This window comes from Emys orbicularis, chromosome 23 (assembly GCF_028017835.1).
Source record: "Emys orbicularis isolate rEmyOrb1 chromosome 23, rEmyOrb1.hap1, whole genome shotgun sequence".
NCBI classification, from domain to species: domain Eukaryota; kingdom Metazoa; phylum Chordata; order Testudines; family Emydidae; genus Emys; species Emys orbicularis.
This window is the reverse complement of record NC_088705.1, coordinates 9,145,584-9,166,121: the sequence shown is the minus strand read 5'-3', so window position 1 is coordinate 9,166,121 and position 20,538 is coordinate 9,145,584. Positions and strand designations below refer to the sequence as shown.

General features: G+C 43.2%; 1 protein-coding gene across 1 annotated transcript in view; it reads left to right on the top strand.

The window, feature by feature from the left end:
- RUNX3 (RUNX family transcription factor 3) overlaps positions 1 to 20,538 on the top strand; it is a 116,882-nt gene that overhangs the window by 58,435 nt on the left and 37,909 nt on the right. The window contains 2 exon segments of the mRNA XM_065421724.1: positions 1,513 to 1,669; positions 10,748 to 10,852. Coding sequence (XP_065277796.1) covers positions 1,513 to 1,669; positions 10,748 to 10,852 — 262 coding nt within the window.

The following is a 20,538-nucleotide window of genomic DNA, read 5'->3' as shown; positions in this document are numbered from 1 at the left end:
GTAATTATATGTGTGCGTTAGGGAGATGTGACTAGAAAATGTATCTGATCTGAATGTATGGGAAAAGGAGTTAATATAAAAACGATATAAAGAAACTGAAAACCAAACCCAACAAATTCAAAACTGTGTTGTCGTGTTTTGGGGGCGGAGGGAAGTGATGAATGATATCTTAAAACTTGAGTTTAATTTCTTTGACTGAAATGATAGACCGACAAGAAAGCAGACTGAGCAATAGCAAGAGAGAAAACCAAAGGGGCTTGACATCATTGGTGCAGATAATATTTTAAGAGCACAAACGTTTAGCAAATAAGCCCGGGGAAATGATCAAAGTCAGAAGATACATTTCAACTCTCGGAGTGTAAATATAACTTTTGAATGTTGTCTCCCCTCTCAAATCAAGAAAAGCCTAAAAAGAAAAAAATAATCCCTGCTTAAAAAACCGATGATCTTAAATAATATGGAGATCTCTCGCTACACGAGAGATATTGAAAGTCGATGGAAAAATATGAGTTCCTTTATTTCCGAGAGTCTGAGTTTTCCAAAATTCTAAAGCTTAACAGAGCTACATCCAACTGAAATCAAAGAAGAAACCTGGTAGGTTTCGATCCAAGGTAGTTAGAGGGAAACTGTCCTTTTGCATAATAGCAAAAATGATGTCGCAGCCCCTAAATTACATGGCTTTTAAAATATTCTTCAGCTCCAGCGGTTTATTTGAATCCTTTTACAAATAGGTATTTATATAAACTAGCGTGGGGCAGAAAAACTCCCTTTAGCAATTATTTTAAAACGAATACAGGCTCGGCTGTATTTTATAGGACTGAAGAGGATATTTTGTGTCGGCTGCCATAGCTGTTTAGAATAACAGATGCACCTGGCCCTTTTAAAGAATGAAATCTTGACAATATTTGGAATGATTCTGTGGAATTTTCTGTTAAAACTGCGTGTGTTGTGGCGTGTATAATAGACAGCTTAGCTTCTGAAGTGGAAATTAAAGATGAAATCCTAGAGTATGTAACTGAGTTACATACAGTGGAATTCTTGACATGTAATTCTCTTCCATACTTGGATAGTGCTACTAGCGATCATCGCAGGGAGCTTATATAGAGATAGATTTCTTACAAGAGAAATCCGACTGTTTTCACTCAGGCAAAATTTTCACTGAAAATTGTTTGCATTTTAACAATATTTTGACTCTGACTTTAAAAAAAACAACAACCCAGGAATTTCAAAATATACAAATCCACCTATTAAGAAAACAGGGGGATCATTCAGCTATCAGGACATAATTTGCCAGATTTATTTGATGAAAGGAACTTGAATTCTTTTGAATTTTCTTAAAGAAATATATTTCAGTTTTAATTAAAAAAAAATCAATACTTTTTTCTACTCAGAATGACAATTCCTCCTGTCTGGTTGCAGAATGATGAGCCTGCTTTGATCAGCTTAATAATAATAATAATAATAATAATAATAATGAATAGTATCAAATAACTTTGTTGCACTGATCTCTAGGTGGTAGCCCTTGGAGATGTACCTGATGGGACTGTAGTCACAGTCATGGCTGGAAACGATGAGAATTATTCTGCAGAGCTCAGAAATGCCTCCGCAGTCATGAAAAATCAAGTGGCAAGGTTTAATGACCTCAGATTTGTTGGGCGAAGTGGCAGAGGTAGGTAACGGTCTCCTACGTAACTGTACAAGGCTTTGATTTTAAAGCAGCTGCAAATCAGCATGGAGATGTCTTTGTAGCTGTGGAATGGCCTTCTGAAGTGTGGGGAGGAGGGGAAATCATTTATAACTATGTGTGATTTCATGAGAGGCACCAGAATTGCCAGCTTTGGCAATGAGCGATGCGGGACTTAATCTTGCTCCCCATGAAGTCAATGGAGGTTTTGCCACTGCTTTCAATGGAATCAGAATTGGGCCCATTCAATTATTATTAGGGTCAGTACACGCTGGATTCCACTGTTTTGCTTTGCATTATTCTTTTGGGCTTTACCTACCTTTATGCACAAAAGTCATACGTCAAGAGGGAAAGCAATCTATTTTTAACATACGAAGCTGTTGATTATTGTAACCTAAATCTACTCGCTTTCGTTTCTCACCCTTCCACACTAAAATTGCACAAAAAGACACGTATCCATTTTTCCAGACTGCAGGCCTGATGCAAAGCCCATTAAAATCTATGAAAAGATTCCCATTGGATTAGTCCATAAATGGATAGCAGCGTAAAGGTCCAAATGGCTCTTCGGTACCACTTTAAACACAGTCACTTATGCTGCGTCTGTTCAGGATTTATAAGAAGGGAAGTAAATATTTGCAGTGACTAGACATAGTCAACACAAGCTTATAATTATTATTAGAGCTTGTAGATGGAGAGTTTGAAGTGTGACTAATACTATTCCCCTACCCTACCCTCACCCCTCAAAGAAAAGGAAGTTATTGGTAAAATATATCGTTGAATATTATAATCAATTTACGGTCCTTCCAGGTTCAATGCTAAACTTATTAGAAGACGAGTTAAACAAACAAACAAAAAGATTTGAAACTCTTGTGAGAAGAAATTCCAGAGTGCAGTATATACCCTGACATAGTGTCATATTCTAAAGGTGTGAGACTAACCTAATTTGTTAAATTTAATAGTTATAGGACGTTAAAGCAAGACAAGTTCAAATTAGAAATAAAGCACAACTTTTTAACAGGAAGAGTGATTTACCATTGGAACAAACTACCAAGGGAAGTCTTCAGAGCAAGACTGCATAGAAGATATACTTTAGTCAAGCATGTTATTAGTCTTAATGCCGGACTAACTGGATAAAATTCTATGGCCTGTGATATACAAGAGGTCAAACTAGATGATCTAATGATCCCTTCTGGTCTTAAAAAGCTATGACACTATAATTTAACCTTAAACTAATCATAATGCATAATTTTTAAAAACAACCATCAATGAAATGACATTGTGCTATATCACTAACTACAATTCTAAACTATACAGCAGGCCAGACAACTTTTGAAGGCAAGTATTATATCCCTTACTGTCATGCATTATTCACTGCAGCCATATTTGACATAGAATTTTAAAATTTCATCACCAGTAAACACTGCAGATTTAAGCAGTTCGTTCTTCTCAAAAAGTTAAACCCAATATTTTAATGGCCATATGGCAGTGTTTTCTCTAACTTTTCAAATGTGTACATACAGATGTCAAAGATATTTTGACTTCTCGGCATTAATTAAAACCAGCGATGTTAAAAATTATTTTCATGTAATAATTGTTTACTTGTTACTCTTTATGAAACTGGAATAGTTTACATTCTTTCAGACATTTCCGTTTTCCTGTTGGCTCCTTTTCCAAGTTGCAGATTTTCTTTAAAACTCTCCACTTAACTGGTTGCAGGTTGATGGATGGAAAATGTTTTTCTTTTATGAATTCAGCTTTCATTTCTGTAGTCAATTATTCTCTTAGGCTCTCTCTTTTGTTCATCTTTCTTACACACATTTCCAACCCGAATGAGTAAATGATGGATTCTTTGTAACTTGACGTTTTAAAACCAAGATTTGAGGACTTCAGTAACTCAGCCAGAGGGTAGGGGCCTATTACAGGAGTGGGTAGGTGAGCTTATGTGGCCTGGGATGTGCAGGAGGTCAATCAAGAGGATCCTTCTTGCCCTATGAATCTAACCCAATCTCAGCCTGACTCTTGAATTCATTATTAATTTTCCTCCCCTGGGTTCCCATGTTCATGCCCTGAAACAACAGGAGTTCACTGTCTCTTGAAAGCACTTACATGTACAGTCTGTCTCCCAAACCATGGACCTGATCAAAGCCCATGAAAATCAGTGGAAAGACACCCATTGGCTTCAATGGGCTTTGGATCAGGCCCTAGGTGCACTTATGACTTAGGCGCATATGTCAAGACTAGAGCCTAACATGTTCATCTTGTGCTGACTAATGGGGACAGTCCTGCTTTCCTTGAGCAGCAAGGAAGTCAATAGGAGTTTGGGGAGGGTAGAAGCAAGAATGCACAACCTGGGCCCAATGGGCCAAATTCTTCTCCCTTCGATCGAAAATAACTCAACTGACCTCAGTGGAGTTACTTGGAATCTGCACTGGAATGTGTGTCCGTTTTCTAATTTATCTATACCTCCCTTATCTATATGGTATGTGAAAGTACCTACTTACATGCTTAACTTAGAATCATAGAATCATAGAAGATCAGGGTTGGAAGGGACCTCAGGAGGTCATCTAGTCCAACCCCCTGCTCAAAGCAGGACCTAATCCCAACTAAATCAAAACTTCAAGCATGTGCCTACAATTGAACACCATGCTTAAGTGCTTTCCCGAATAACGAGGCTGAAAGCAGAATTTGGCCAAATATCTTTAAAAAAAATTAGTGATAGAAATGATTTCTGTCAGGTTTCTGCTTTCTGTGTCACACGTTGCTTCCTTCTGTTTGAGCTTTTAAATCTTTAAGAGGGCCAGATTCTGCGCTTGTCTACACCAACAGAAATCTGGAGTGTTGTATGCGAGCAGAATTTGGGCCTCTGATTCATGTATGTTTCCATATCAGCTATGAGAGAGATGCATGAACTATATGTGTAAAACGTGATTAGACAGAATCTACTCCAAGATCTCATCATACCAGATTCTGGTATATCATTATTATTATTATTATTAAGGTAACACTGATAGGCACCAACTGAGATCGGTACCCCATTATTCCATGAGCTGCACAAACATATAGCAAGAAAAAATCCCTGCCCCAAAGAGTTTACAATCATAGACAAGACAAACAGTGGGGGGAAAGAAAAATATTCGTACTCCCATTTTACAGATGGAGAACAGAGGTACAGAGAGATTGAATGACTTGCACAAAGACCCATTGAACATTATCTTGCTCTGGGAGTAGCCCCATTGAAATCAGTGGAACTCCTTATGGAGCAAGGTACTACTCAATGTGAGTAAGGGTGTTTGGAATCTGGCCCATAATTAGCAATTTGCCTGAAGTAGGAAGCTTGGAACGTGAATTGAGGCCTTCTTATGCAGTCAGACTGCCTAGAATGATTGATGTTGTGCATAATGGTGTGTCTGGGGAGGGAGATGGGTTGAAATTGCTCAAGTTGTACTTGTTCTAGTCTGTCACCAAAGAAGGATGGGAATGAGTAAATTGATTCTGAGTAATAATAATAATAATTTGCGCTATATAATGCAATTCATCTGAGGAGCTCTACAGTGCTTTAGAAACACTAAGCATCACATGTTGCTATCAGATGAATACAGGTTGCTCCCACTGAAAACAATGCCCCCAGTGAGGGAGGAAAGTGTTATTATGAACCCTATGTTACAGAGGGTGAAACTGAAATTCAGGGAAATCAAGTCATTTCTGTAAAATAGGCAGAGCTGGGAAGAGAATCCAGGGTTTAAATCTCCTAAATGTCTGGGCTAGGCATTAGACCAGACTGATAATCTGAACGTTATTGTTCATGTATTTGTGCTAAGCGTCGTACCAAATAATTTACTGGAAGGCTTTTGCCTCCTGTTCTAAATAAAATAAATTAATGGATATATTCCATCTCTTAGAACTGGAAGGGGACCTTGAAAGGTCATCAAGTCCAGCCCTCTGCCTTCACTAGCAGGACCAAGTACTGATTTTGCCCCCTCAAGGATTGAACTCACAACCCTGGTTTAGCAGGCCAATGCTCAAACCACTGAGCTATCCCTCCCCCCTCTGTTTGTGAATTGCAAGTGAGCAGACAGAAATTGTCTCTAATCTTATTGCCTATCGTTGAACTTGCGCCATGAATAAATTCTGCTAATAATTCCTGATCTGTGAGTTGTTTCACTGAGAGTATTTTGCTATGGGATGGTCTCACTGTGCTGGCTAGTTCTGATTGGATGCAAAGGTCACGTCATGTTCTTTGTGTTTCCTACCTTGCATAAGTGGAACTCTTCAGCATAGGTTGTGAGTGCAAATACTTGCATTTGATACTGAAATTTACTTTGGGGGAAATTCACCTCTATGCAGAAAGCCAGTACAAGGTGTTTGCACCATTTAAGTCCTAATCTGAGGTCTTAAGTGATACCTGCGCTCTGTGCTGGCTCTCTGCATCAGGGTGAATTTCACCCTCTAGTATCCACTTAAAATGAGCCATTTTCCATGAACAATCCTGCAAGGAAATATTTTCAGTGGAATAGATGTGAGACGTTAACCCACAGGGAGAGACTCCATCTTTTTAAAATTCAATTTGATTTTAGACGAATAAATCATTTAATTGCAATGTTTGTTTTTGTCACTGGTGTCTGGGGTGCGTGGAGTATTTGGATAGGGCATCCCTTTTAAATTATTGTAGATATCTAAAAAATGATATTGGAGCGAATGATTTTTTTTTTTTTGCTGTACAGTGTTTGCTCAGCTATAGTGAAAACGTGTGTGTGTTTGTGTGTGTGTGTAATGAATGCACAAGGACCTAAGGGCAGTAAAATGGGATTTGTCCAGACGAGATATATGGTAGCAAAAGTGCTTTGTGGCTGGTAGTCAAGGTGAAACAGCTACAAGCTCATCACGCAAACAGTCCTGAGAGCTGGCAAGAGTAGTGTCCATTATAACAATGGTTTTGTTAAATCCTGCATTCTGGCTGTGAGTCTGGTGATAATATCAGTGAGCTTCCACCGGTGCTGAGCGTAGTCCAATCCAGAAGGGCAGCTGTGATCTAATGGTTAGGGCATAGGGCCTGGAATCAGGACTTCTGGTTAGGCTGGTTTTCTCTTCCAAGCTCTGAGAGAGTATAATCTAGCAGTCAGAGAAGGCAGTCGGGAGGCAGGATTCTTGGAGACAGATCTTCAGCTGGTGTCAACTATGGCAGTTCCCACCAGCTGAGGATCTGTCCCTTGGGTTGCAGCCTTGGTTATGGCAAAGAGTATTGTCTAGTGGTTGGAATGGTGGGGGAGGAGTTTGGAGACCTTGTTTCCATTCCTGGCTCTGCTGTCGTTGAGTCACCCTGTGACCTTGGCCAAGTCATTTAGCTTCTCTGTGTCTCTGTTTCCCCCTCGGTAAAACAAAGATAACGATAGCTCACCCCTTGGCAAAGTGCTTTCAGAGCTCTGGGTGAAACAAAGCGTGTCTATATCAGTGCAAAATATTGCTACTTCATTATTAACAAAGACACACGTTCCCCGAGCCGTTTGACAACATTATCCCGATTTAAAAATAAACGCTATTAACTTGAAAAATGTAATTTAACCCCTCATCCCTAAGACTGGTATTTTAAATCATTTTTCTGTCAGCCTGTCTCCTGATCTAGATCCCTCACCGCAGTACACCTTAGTGCTCTATAGACAAGTAAGCAAATGAGTACGAGCCCACAATCATCAGAGCCTCAAACCCTCCCTGGTCTGCTTTTGGTTTTGCAAAACTGAAAGCAAGGGGGATTGGTTTGTCTCCTGTTTCCTTTTTATCTTTGCCCCCAAAGTTCGGGGCCGTTCAGATGCAAGGTTCAGCTCTTACGGCTCCTGTCTCCAGATAATGAAGTGAAGAACAGCAACAGAACAAAGAACCGAAGGAGGGTGGGGAAGAGCGGAAAGCAAGAGGCAAGAGAGGTCTGCTGAGAGAAGGACGTTCATTTAATTTCAGAAAGGGGAACTGTGCAAAAATGAGGAGGTTAGTTAAACAGAAATTAAAAGCTAGAGTGAAATCCCTGCAAGCTGCATGGACACTTTTCAAAGACACCATAATAGAGGCCCAACTTAAATGTATACCCCAAATTAAAAAACACAGTCAAAGAACTAAAAAAGAGCCACCGTGGCTTAACAACCATGTAAAAGAAGCAGTGAGAGATAAAAAGCATCTTTTAAAAAGTGGAAGTCAAATCCTAGTGTGGTAAATAGAAAGGAGCATAAACACTGCCAAATTAAGTGTAAAAATGTAATAAGAAAAGCCAAAGAGGAGTTTGAAGAACAGCTAGCCAAAAACTCGAAAGATAACAACAAAATGTTTTTTAAGTACATCAGAAGCAGGAAGCCTGCTAAACAACCAGTGGGGCCCCTGGACGATCAAGATACAAAAGGAGCACTTAAAGACGATAAAGTCATTGTGGAGAAGCTGAATGAATTCTTTGCTTCAGTCTTCACGGCTGAGGATGTTAGGGAGATTCCCAAACCTGAGTCGTCTTTTGTAGGTGACAAATCTGAGGAATTGTCACAGATTGAAGTGTCACTAGAGGAGGTTTTGGAATTAATTGATAAACTTAACAGTAACAAGTCACCGGAACCAGATGACATTCACCCAAGAGTTCTGAAAGAACTCAAATGTGAAATTGCGGAACTATTAACTATGGTTTGTAACTTGTCCTTTAAATCGGCTTCTGTACCCAATGACTGGAAGATAGCTAATGTAACGCCAATATTTAAAAAGGGCTCTAGAGGTGATCCCGGCAATTACAGACCAGTAAGTCTAACATCAGTACCGGGCAAATTAATTGAAACAATAGTAAAGAATAAAATTGTCAGACACATAGAAGAACATAAATTATTGGGTAAAAGTCAACATGGTTTCTGTAAAGGGAAATCATGTCTTACTAATCTATTAGAGTTTTTTGAAGGGGTCAACAAACATGTGGACAAGGGGGATCAGGTGGACATAGTGTACTTAGATTTCCAGAAAGCCTTTGACAAGGTCCCTCACCAAAGGCTCTTACGTAAATTAAGTTGTCATGGGATAAAAGGGAAGGTCCTTTCATGTATTGAGAACTGGTTAAAAGACAGGGAACAAAGGGTAGGAATAAATGGTAAATTTTCAGAATGTAGAGGGGTAACTAGTGGTGTTCCCCAAGGGTCAGTCCTAGGACCAATCCTATTCAACTTATTCATAAATGATCTGGAGAAAGGGGTAAACAGCGAGGTGGCAAAGTTTGCAGATGATACTAAATTGCTCAAGATAGTTAAGACCAAAGCAGACTGTGAAGAACTTCAAAAAGATCTCACAAAACTAAGTGATTGGGCAACAAAATGGCAAATTAAATGTAATGTGGATAAATGTAAAGTAATGCACATTGGAAAAAATAACTCCAACTATACATACAATATGATGGGGGCTAATTTAGCTACGACTAATCAGGAAAGAGATCTTGGAGTCATCGTGGATAGTTCTCTGAAGACGTCCACGCAGTGTGCAGCAGCAGTCAAAAAAGCAAACAGGATGTTAGGAATCATTCAAAAAGGGATAGAGAATAAGATGGAGAATAGCTTATTGCCCTTATATAAATCGATGGTACGCCCACATCTTGAATACTGTGTACATATGTGGTCTCCTCATCTCAAAAAAGCTATACTGGCATTAGAAAAGGTTCAGAGAAGGGCAACTAAAATGATTAGGGGTTTGGAACGGGTCCCATATGAGGAGAGATTAAAGAGGCTAGGACTTTTCAGCTTGGAAAAGAGGAGACTAAGGGGGGATATGATAGAGATCTATACAATCATGAGTGGTGTGGAGAAAGTGAATAAGGAAAAGTTATTTACTTGTTCCCATAATATAAGAACTAGGGGCCACCAAATGAAATTAATGGGCAGCAGGTTTAAAACAAATAAAAGGAAGTTCTTCGTCACACAGCACACAGTCAACCTGTGGAACTCCTTGCCTGAGGAGGTTGTGAAGGCTAGGACTATAACAGGGTTTAAAAGAGAACTAGATAAATTCATGGAGGTTAAGTCCATTAATGGCTGTTAGCCAGGATGGGTAAGGAATGGTGTCCCTAGCCTCTGTTTGTCAGAGGGTGGAGATGGATGGCAGGAGAGAGATCACTTGATCATTACCTGTTAGGTTCACTCCCTCTGGGGCACCTGGCATTGGTCACTGTCGGAAGACAGGATACTGGGCTGGATGGACCTTTGGTCTGACCCAGTACGGCCATTCTTATGTTCATGACAGTAAATTCAAAAAAATCAGGGCTTTGTCATGCAGCTATTGACTACTGGGTACAGTGCCAATGAAGTTAATAGAATTGCACATGGTAGTAAGTACTACTCTTGGTAGTAAATGTTTGCACAATCAGGCCTTTACTTTCTATCTATCTATCTATCTATCTATCTATCTATCTATCTATCTATCTATCTATCTATCCTTATTGTCCAAATGTATGTCTCTATCATTTTAAAAATACTTTATTTTGATGGGCCCAATTCTGGAATCCTGACTCATGCTGAGAAGTTTGCTCAGGCCCTGAGCTCTCTCTGGGACCAATGGCACAAACAGTGGTTGCACAATCGGGCCCTCGGTGCCCAGGTGCTGGGGGGCAGAGAGCTCCAGGTCTGAGAGTAATGATGGGAAGTGAGTTGACAGCATTGGGTTTCGAGGATGGATTTGCATGGGGAGGAGGAAATGCCCTGGCACATGAGAAGAAGGAAGCTGTTCTAGGTAGAGGGGAAAAATAATCCTGGCTGTTATAATGTATCAAAAAGGGTTCTGGCTTTGATTCTGAAATGGGCCCAGTTCTCTCAGTGGGAGGTTTGCCATTGACTCCAGTGGGACCAGGTCCAATTTCTTGGTACCTGCCAGCAACAAAAAGTGCCCCACAAATTTAAATATATGAATCAGATGCTCCCTTAGTTTCATTTGTACAGCAGCATTTGTGGCTTCATGATCATTTCCGAAATCTGGGCCTAAGCTTTCCAAGCCTCAGAATGCACTCTGCTTACTGAAGAAATCAACCCATGTGCATTTCCTCTCCTCTTTTTCTCTCTCCCCCTTTAGGAAAAAGCTTTACATTGACAATCACAGTGTTCACAAACCCCACACAAGTCGCTACCTATCACCGAGCCATTAAAGTGACTGTGGATGGACCCCGGGAACCAAGAAGTAAGTTATGTATTTTATTTGGAAGCGGGTGAGTAGGAGCGGGTGTGTGGAGCAGGCTGACGTTACCACGTATATGTGTGTGAAAGATGCTTCCATGCCAGTGCACAGCCCAGTCAGGTGGTTACGGTGCAGGTTGTCACAAAGCACTGGCCTTTTTATTGTGTTAAAGTGCATGCCAGTGCTGGCATGTCATGAGAGCGCTCGGAAGAGTCTGATTTGCAGCATGTGCAGGGTTTCTTTGGGACGGTGAACGTTGTAAGCACACACTGAATATGTGTGTTGAAAACTGCCTGTGTGCTTGGAACCCTGTGTGCTTACACAAATAGCACTATGAAGATGATTGATGGGATATGGTTTTACTGCTCCGTCCCTTATAGCCCTCGGGATGCAGACAAATGCTGGTGGCTTAAAAAATAACCACTGGCTCAAATCCTGAGCAATGCAGAGCACCTGCCAGTCTCATTGAAGCCAATGGTGCCCAGCGCCACTTAGTAGACGGACCCTAAGCAAGCCCATTTCTTTACGTGTTTTTCTTAGATTATTAAAACAAAAAGGGCTTTAAAAGTCCCGTTTTCTTTTCATGGCTCATTTTCTCTATGCTAGGGTTACCATATTTCAGCAGGCAAAAAAGAGGACGGGAGGAGCCCCGCCCCAGTCCCGCCCTAGCCCCGCCCCAGTCCTGCCCTAGCCCCGCCCCTGCCCCTTCCACTCCCTCCCACTTCCCGCCCCCCTCAGGACCCCCAACCCTCCCCCTGCTCCTTGTCCCCTGACTGCCCCCTCCTGGGACCCCTGCCCCTAACTGCCCCCCAGGACTCCACCCCCTACCTAAGCCTCCCTGCTCCTTGTTCCCTGACTTCCCCCTCCTGAGACCCTCCCCCCATCCTAACTGGCCTCCTAGGACCCTACCCCCTACCTGCCCCCTGACTGCCCCAACCCTTATCCACCCCCCCACCCCCAGACAGACCCCTGGGACTCCCACGCCCCATCCAACCACTCCCCACCCCCTGACAGCCCCCCCCCAGAACTTCCGACCCATCTAAACCCCTCTGCTCCCTGTCCCCTGACTGCTCCGATCCCTCTCCCCACCCCTGCCAGCCCCCCCGCTCCTTGTCCCCTGACTACCCCTCCTGGGACCCCTGCTCCTAACTGCCCTCCAGAACCCCACCCCCTACCTAAGCCTCCCTGTTCCTTGTCCCCTGACTGCCCCCTCCTGAGACCCTACCCTCTACCTGTACCCTGACTGCCCAAAACCTTATCCACACCCCCACCCCCAGAAAGCCCCCCCTGAACGCCCGACACCCCCCCCCCGTCTCTTGACTGCTCCCTCCAGAACCTCCCTGCCCCTTCTCCGACTCCCTGGCCCCCTTACCGTGCCGCTCAGACCAGCGTGCTGGGGAGGAGGAGCAGGGGGAGGAGCTCCAGACTGCCGGTGCGAACGGCCGGCTGGTGATCTGCGAATGCAGGGAGGGAGGGAGGGAGCGAAAGGAGGGGAGTGCTCTCAGCTGCAGGGGAGAGGAGGGGGAAGTGGAGGAGGGGCTCTCTCTGGCTGTAGGAGCCCCATGTAAGTGGCACCATCCGTCCGGCTGCCCTGTCAGCAGCGCGTGCTCTGCAGGGGAGAGGGGGGGAAGTCCAGACATTTACAAATTCCCCCCGGACGCTATTTTTAACTCTAAAAACCGGACATGTCCGGGGGAATCCGGACGAATGGTAACCCTAGAGACTCTATGCATTTCTCTCCATCAGAGTCATGCAAAGCGCTGAAGCCAGTTGCCCTCTTTCGTTTATAGTCAGATTCGCTTTCAGGTTCCCAGCACTGCGGCGTTCGGCTGGCATGTGCTGTTCATTTGTTTCAAAAACTCTCTGCACGGTTCAGCCATGGAAACACCTTTGTGGCTCTTAGGTTTTGTTTTGATCAAATGTAAATTCTGGACAAAGCTGAGTTGAGGGCATCTCAAATCTGCCTGCCCCATGTGACTTGAACCGAGCTGGTTTGGGCCTTCCTAGATTTGCATGGTTGCTCCATTGAATTTAGGAGCACTGCGTTAATCAGATGGAAGAATTCTTCCAACATTATTATTTATTCGTACTGCAGTAGCACCAAGGAGCCCCAGTCATGAACGGTGTGTGCAGAGGTGATGTGTGTGTGTGTGTGTGGGGGGGGGGTGTCATGTGGGGTCCTGTGCCTCCCCACCCCCGATTTGTTAGTTGGCTTGTAGTGAGCATGCTCACACGGACTGAGCTTGCTTAGTAACATCTGCTGAAGCCACTGCCCTCACTCTGCCAGGGGTCGTCTCTGGCTGAATGACACTATATGGGAGCAGAACCCCCCCACCCCCGTTTACTTTGCATCACTTCTCGTATTTGCAGATCAAGCCCTTTCTTCCGCTCCTTAGCTCCCAGTGGCTGCCTTGCTGCTTTCTGCCTGGCATTGAACGGGAATGCTCTGCCCAGACCTTACATTCCTTTATTGAGGATTACGCAGTGCGACCCTCCTGGACTATAAGGCGGAATTTGTTCTCTTTGGCTGGAGAGCCGTCAGTGTCAAGACTAAAGGGGAACATTTTGATCCTTCTAAGTCTGCTTTAGAAAATATTTTCTGTTGATGCTGTGGCCATATGCTCCCCTGAATGCCAGACCAGGATCAGAGTGTAACAAGCGTCAGGGATCCGTGTGAAATGGTTTGATTTGGTTTAGGTTTTTTTTTTTGGGGGGGGGGGGGGGGTTGGTGGTGTTTTTTAAATTTTGGACAAAAGCGCAGAGGTTTCGAATGTCACCCATCGGGGCTGGCTTGATGTGGTAGTTATTGTTTGAAATGGTCAGAGTCCTGGTGATGCCATTTTCTTAAGCAACAATGGTTTTTTTCCCTATTACAGTAGTGTTCTAACTGAAGCGTCTGGCGATGTACATACACATAGTAAGAAACAGCCCAGCCTGAACAATTTGGAATATAAATAGACAAAAGATGGGAGAGGCCTTTGGATAAGGTCACCATCCGGTTCAGAACTTAGGTCTTCTGACAATCCAGCCCAGGCCCAATCCACTAGGCCACGCTGCCTCTCTCGCGAAAGCTTTCATAGTTAATATTTTTACAATTTGGTTTTCTTTGATTGACCTCCAATAATCGGCACTTGCCAACAGTCAAACTGAATCATTTCCACTCTTCCTTTGAATTTCAGTATGGGGATTAAATTAAAGATTCTTAATGGTCTGAAGGTCACTTTGTGGTGTGTGGGCTAAGACTTCCTAACTGGCTGGGTTACTGTGGGCTTCAGCCAGAGGCAATCTCTCTCCTTGTTTTGTTTGTGTGCGTACATTGCAGTTACTTTGTTGTCAAACTCATGGCTTGTTATCATCCTCCTCCTCCTCTATGGGAGGTGGTGACTAGTGGGCAGAATCCTGGATTGGGACTCCTGAGTTCTATTCCTGGTTTCGATGCTGGGTGACCTTGGGCAAGTCACTTCACCTCTTTATGCCTCAGTTTCCCCCTCTATAGAATGGGGATAATGATACTGACCTCCTTTGTGAAACAGTTTGAGATGTATTGATTAGAGCTTAATATTCTTATTATTAATCCCCTGTTTCTGGCCATTAGCTGATCACTGCAAGGGTAGCAATGGTCTCCCCCCACCCGCCCCATCTCCAGCATTGTACAGTTGGCAGAACGCTTTGCGTTTGTTCCTTCTCTTGCAGCACCAGGCGTCGGCCAGTGCTGGAAGCGGGGATACAGGGCTGGGAAGGCCACTGGGCCAGCCGGGTATGGAAAGAAAGCCATCTTTAGTACTAAAAGAATCAGCCATTTATATCAATAGCCTGGGAAGTCCCAGGGTATCATCTTCTGAGATGGAGAGAGTTCTGCATTTTGTAGGGTTTTCAACCAGAAATACACCCCAGCCCCTGTACACAATATCAGCAGCAGCCTGCAGGAATGGGTGTGGAGTCTCCCATATAGGCTGGGACTGAGGATTTGATTTTTTTCTTCATCCCCAGCCCCCATGTCTTTTGAACACTGAGCTTTGTCCTGGGTTTGGCTCTCTGCACCTGTATCCTCAAGCATATCTTTTAACTAGAGATGTGGTCAGACCCCAACCCCAGATCAGAACATCCCTGAATTTTAAGGAGAAGAATCTGCATCCAGGGGATTTCATGAGAAATTTTGAAAGTTTTTTTGTTCCAGTTTGGAATGTAAACAAGTTTTGAAATGTCAGAATTTCCTGCAGAACTGAAATGCTGAGTTTCAGCCAGCTCTAAACCTTTATCTACATTAGGTTAGACTAAAACCCAGGAGCTGCGGGTTGGGCTGGAAGTTGAAAGCTGGCCTGTGGGGTGACTGTTGCAGTGGAGGTGTCACAAATAACACGAGAATGTAGTAGCTGATCTAATGAGTTGCAGCCGTGAAGTTGGATTTGGGCATTTCTCTCATTTGCACGTGCAGTTTTCCCCAGCAATCCGTCCTGTGTGCAAAACTGCGTGCGGGAAATGGGAGAGGGTTGGTTTTGAAAAAGAGGCCACTCAACGAACCTGATGGGAGCTTTTACAGCATGTATCCTCCCTCAACGTACCAGATCCTGTACTGTTTGCACCGGGAAAGAGTTACTCTGAAGTGCCGAGGTTGTTTTCTTTTTCATTTATTACTTTGATTATTGCGCTAAAATTTGTTGTGGGTTAGATCTGGAAATAACATTTTTCAAGCTGACACCTTAAGTTCTAAACAAATTGCACTTCAAGTGCCAAGTGTTGACATGCTTGTTCAAACAGGAAGTAATAAAATATTTGAACTTCCTGTGGAATTTCCTTTTTTTCTTTTCTTTGCAAGCTCTTTATTTAGAGAGAGCCCAAACTTCGATAAACTGCAGTTTTTGTGCAGAACTTGGAATATCCACAGCAGCTAACAACGTAACCCAGGGGAGGCAGAAAACTGAAAAATCAATAGTCTGAAGCTGTTCAGTAACATCGAATTCAACCCTCGAGTAAATTGGTACATCTACTATTGACAGTCCTGTTAACTGTACCTGCTTAAATCGGTGCTAAATTTGGCCCATAATATTGTTCTTAAAACAATCACTTTGAAATCTTTCTGGGACTGGACATTGATAGTGATGGTAATGGTATAAAAACCTGGAGAGATGTTAGATTAGAAAGTGAGACAGGCAGCGAATTGTTTAATTTACCCTGCAAAACATAATGTTGAAGTATGGAAGCTGCCGTTACCCTGAATTTTGCAAACGAGTGTCTGAAATTTACCAGGGCAGTTCCTCATTCTTCATGTGCCATTCATGGCACTGTTTAACTGGCCTGTAAACTATTTCAGGCTGGGGGAAATGTCGCCAGATCGCAACCTGAGGTCACAACATGACATTTTTTTGCATTGTGTGATCACATTGTGTCATGAAGAGTCATGACTGGGCAGAAAAAATGTCCAGTTTAGATTATTTTTTTTTCGGTTGAAAATTCTATTTTTAGGGAAACTCCTTCCTCCTGGTATGAGTTAGACAACCCATGTGTCATTGACTTTTTTTGTTTGTGTTTGTTTGGGAGCAGCTGAGATGTTTGACATTTTTTTACTTTTGTAAAATGTCATCAGAATTGCCAACTGCCACCCAAACACTCCAAGTCGGGAGGGCGGGTCACATTAAGAACAGTTCACACCGCAGCAGGAGGCTGGAACAAACTCCCCCCAAAAGCCACCAGCTGATCCCACTTCTGAGCAACCAAAACCCTCCCTCCTCACCTGGCACAGCTCCCTTCAGCATCCACTGCCAGCCCCACAGATGTTAAACATCTGTAGGTCAGCTCTTCTCCAAGAGGCAAGCAAACTTGGTTCCTTAGGGCCGGGTATGTGCAAGAGCCTTGTGAATGAATATTTGATTTTCCCTTTGGGGATATGGAGAAGATTAAGCCCCGCCCTCTTTCCTTATTGTTTTATAGTGTGAGACACTGGCCTTCAGAGTGGATTCAGCAATGTGAGGGTACCCCCTAATCCCACTCCAGCCAAGACATGACCTTCAGTCATCGGCCTGAAGCATAGGCCATAGGTGGAGCTTTCCATACACCGAGTGCTCACGCTGTCCCCTGTGTAACCCACTTCAATTCGCCAGGGTTACATGGCTATAACTGAAGGCAGAAAAGGGGCTCACTATCTACTTAATCCTCACAGCCTGCCCTCTGTGGTAGATGAATACTATCACCCCCCTTTTAGGGGGGCAGAAATTGAGAACAAAGTTCCTGCTCTTAGTTACACATGCTCAACCCCAACTGACTTCAGTGGGCATGCACATGCGTCACCAAGGATTTGGCCTGGTGACGTTAAGTGATTTGCTCAAGGTCACCCAGCAAGTCGGTTTCGGAGCAGGATTAGAGTCTAGGTGCTTTAGTCTCCCAGTTGCCCTTCCACTAGCCTCCACTGTTTTTGAGAACTCTGCCGCCTGAGCCATAAGAGTTGGTGCAACCTTTCCACAGCACCGTAGTTGGTGGTGGTTATTTTTTACCAACATTGCGGTAGTGCCTACAGCCCGGTCCAAAGTCAGGGCCCAATTGTACATACACAGTGTAAGCGACAGTTCCTGCCCGGAAGCGTTTACAATCTAAATAGACATGGCAGAGAAAGGAGGGGAGAAAGTAAGTGTTGTTATTCCCATTTTACAGGTCAGGCACTGTGGTGCAGAGAGAGATTAAATGACTTGCCCTGGGTCACAAAGAAACCAAGAATTTAACAACTAGAGCTGGCTGAAAAATGGAAATTCCATTCGGCAGGAAATGCCGACATTTCAAAATCTGTTTTTGTTCCGAGTCGGAGCAAAGTGCTGACATTTCCTGTGGAATGAAAGTTTAAAAAAAAAATCAATTTGGACCTTTTTTTACTAATGGCAAATCATTTAGATCACGCTGAATCATTCTAATATTAAATATAGTACATGTAAATATCCTATCATCTTAATATCGGGATATAATTTAAAAGTCTCAACAAAATGAGAAACAAAATGCTTTGACTTTATATTTAAAAAGTGTCAACGTTATCGAACCAGGAAAGCTGTAATGAGTCATTTTGACCTTTTCCCATCAAAAATTTCATTTTCTACAGTAAACCGTTCCCCTGAAAATTTTTCAGCTCTATTTCTATTTCTATTTCTATGAAATTCAATAAGGACAAATGCACTCTACTTAGGAAGGAACAATCAGTTGCACACATACAAACTGGGAAATGACTGCCGAGGAAGGAGTACTGCGGAAAGGGATCTGGGGGTCATAGTGGATCACAAGCTAAATATGAGTCAACAGTGTAACGCTGTTGAAAAAAAAGGCAAACATTCTGAGATGATTCTGGGATGTATTAACAGGTGTGTTGTGAGCAAGACACGAGAAGTAATTCTTCTGCTCTACTCTGCGCTGATTAGGCCTCAACTGGAGTATTTCAGGAAAGATGTGGACAAATTGAAGAAAGTCCAGAGATGAGCAACAAAAATGATTAAAGGTCTAGAAAACATGACCTATGAGCGAAGACTGAAAAAAAACTGGGTTTGTTTAGTCTGGAGAAGAGAAGACTGAGAGGGGACATGATAACATTTTTCAAGTACATAAAGTTGTTACAAAGAGGAGGGAGAAAAATTGTTCTTCTTAACCTCTGAGGATAGGACCAGAAGCAATGGGCTTAAATTGCAGCAAGGGAGGTTTAGGTTGAACATTAGGAAAAACTTCCTAACTGTCAGGGTGGTTGAGCACTGGAATAAATTGCCTAGGGAGGTTGTGGAATCACCATCATGGGGGATTTTTAAGAGCAGGTTGGACAAACACCTGCCAGGGATGGTCTAGATACTTAGTCCTGCCATGAGGGCAGGGGACTGGACTAGATGACCTCTCAAGGTCCCTTCCAGTCCTATGATTCTATATGATTTACCATGGTTAGGTAGCTGCCCGTCACGCTGATCAACATTGTCTCATTGTTTCCGTGTGCTTCCCCATCCGTCAGTATCCACCTTTTGTCTCCTGCCTTATCTTTTGGTTGTGGGCTCTTTGGGGCAGAGCCTGTCTTTGTGTTCTTTGTCTGTACAGCGCCTAGCACCATCCAGTCCTGTTCCATGACGGGCTCCTAGGCAATACGATCATACGAATGAATGCTAATCATAACCATTAATGGAGCCCATTGAACCCAGCTCTCCCCAGAGACCGGCCCGGTGTCTTATCACAAGACCATCCTTCCTCCCAAAAGGGGCTGGTAAAGAAACCCCGAGGAAGATTGACTCTTCCAGCCCTGAAAGGAGAATTGAACAGGGACAAAGGGATTTGCCAAAGGTTTCTTCTGGGAAGTGGAAATGCCGTGCAGCCGGTGCCTGTGAGATCTGATCGTTGCTGCAGAGGAACAGGAGCAGGCAATGTTCAAAGCCTTCCCTATTTGCATCGCGAGGGCTAAGACAGCTCCAAGCGTCAAGCCTGTTTCTAATGTTTACAGTCACAGTTGGAAAACCTGTTTAAAATAGATGTTCTCCCTCCAGCCAAAAACCCGAGTAGACAAGCAAGCAGGCTACTGTAATGAGAAATGCACAAAAATGGCCCAGCCTACGTATTTATCCCAGGGAAGATTCTGTGTGATCCATTGCTCCTTCTATGCTAATGTCGGCTGAGTGGCCATAATGTTATTTTAATGCATGACGTTCATTTCTTTTCATTTAGTGGTTTGCTTTTCTGTTACTTATTAATGCTGGCCCAAAGGTAAAGGATTAAATGATATAAGAGGAAAATATAAAATCCTTCCAGCTCAGAATTCAGCTCCTGTAGAAGAATCTTTCCTCTAACAGCAGGTCTGTTGTAAAGTCCACAGATCACAACAGTATTTATACCTACTGCGTTGCTATTAATAATCAGACATGTTGAAAGATGAAATGATTTCTGTCTATGTTGCAATATGTTTCCTTTGCAAATTCAATATTCATGATGACTTAATGAATTAATTAAGATTGTGCCATTCTCCTTGTCCACTGAAACAGTGGCAGGAATGAACTCTCCCTTATTATGAACAAATTAATGCATAGTAATGGCTATTTGCGTAAAATGGGCCTGATTCAATGGTGATATTGTGCAGTTCCCACTGATTTAATATGTGCATGTAATACACCGACTTAGTGCTTGTGGTCATGTTTCTGCTAATGACTTGTGATGGCCACTCTAATAGCCTGAGTCTTACAGCACGTGCAGCTCCTGGCATACAGGCCTGTGTAACATGTTGGGTTTTTAAGTCATGACATGATCTATGGAAGAGCTATTTTTAGACGTTTGTGCAATTATTATTAGTTTCTCCCTTCTTCCACTAGTATGTTTGGATTCAGGTGGCTTAAGGCACTCTCTGTGGGTCAAGCTTTAGGACACTGTGAGGGAATTACAGAGCTATTCTGCTGACTCACCCTGGCAGCTGGATTAGATGGGTCACTTTAGCTCTGACTCAGGGCTATAAAAGGCAGGGAGGAACTCTGAGAGAGAGCTACAGGGATAGGAAATCCAGCTGGGAAAAGCCCCTTTATCTTTGTGAATCAGTCCTGATTAGGACTTGGTTACTTCAATACCTATCTGTATGGCGGGAGGGGAAGGGATCGGAATGGGAACTTTGCTTAGTCATGGCAGCCTAGCACTGCAGATGGAGGGATATAGCACATAGCACCATAAACTTCTTAAATACCTTAAATATCAGCACTCACTTG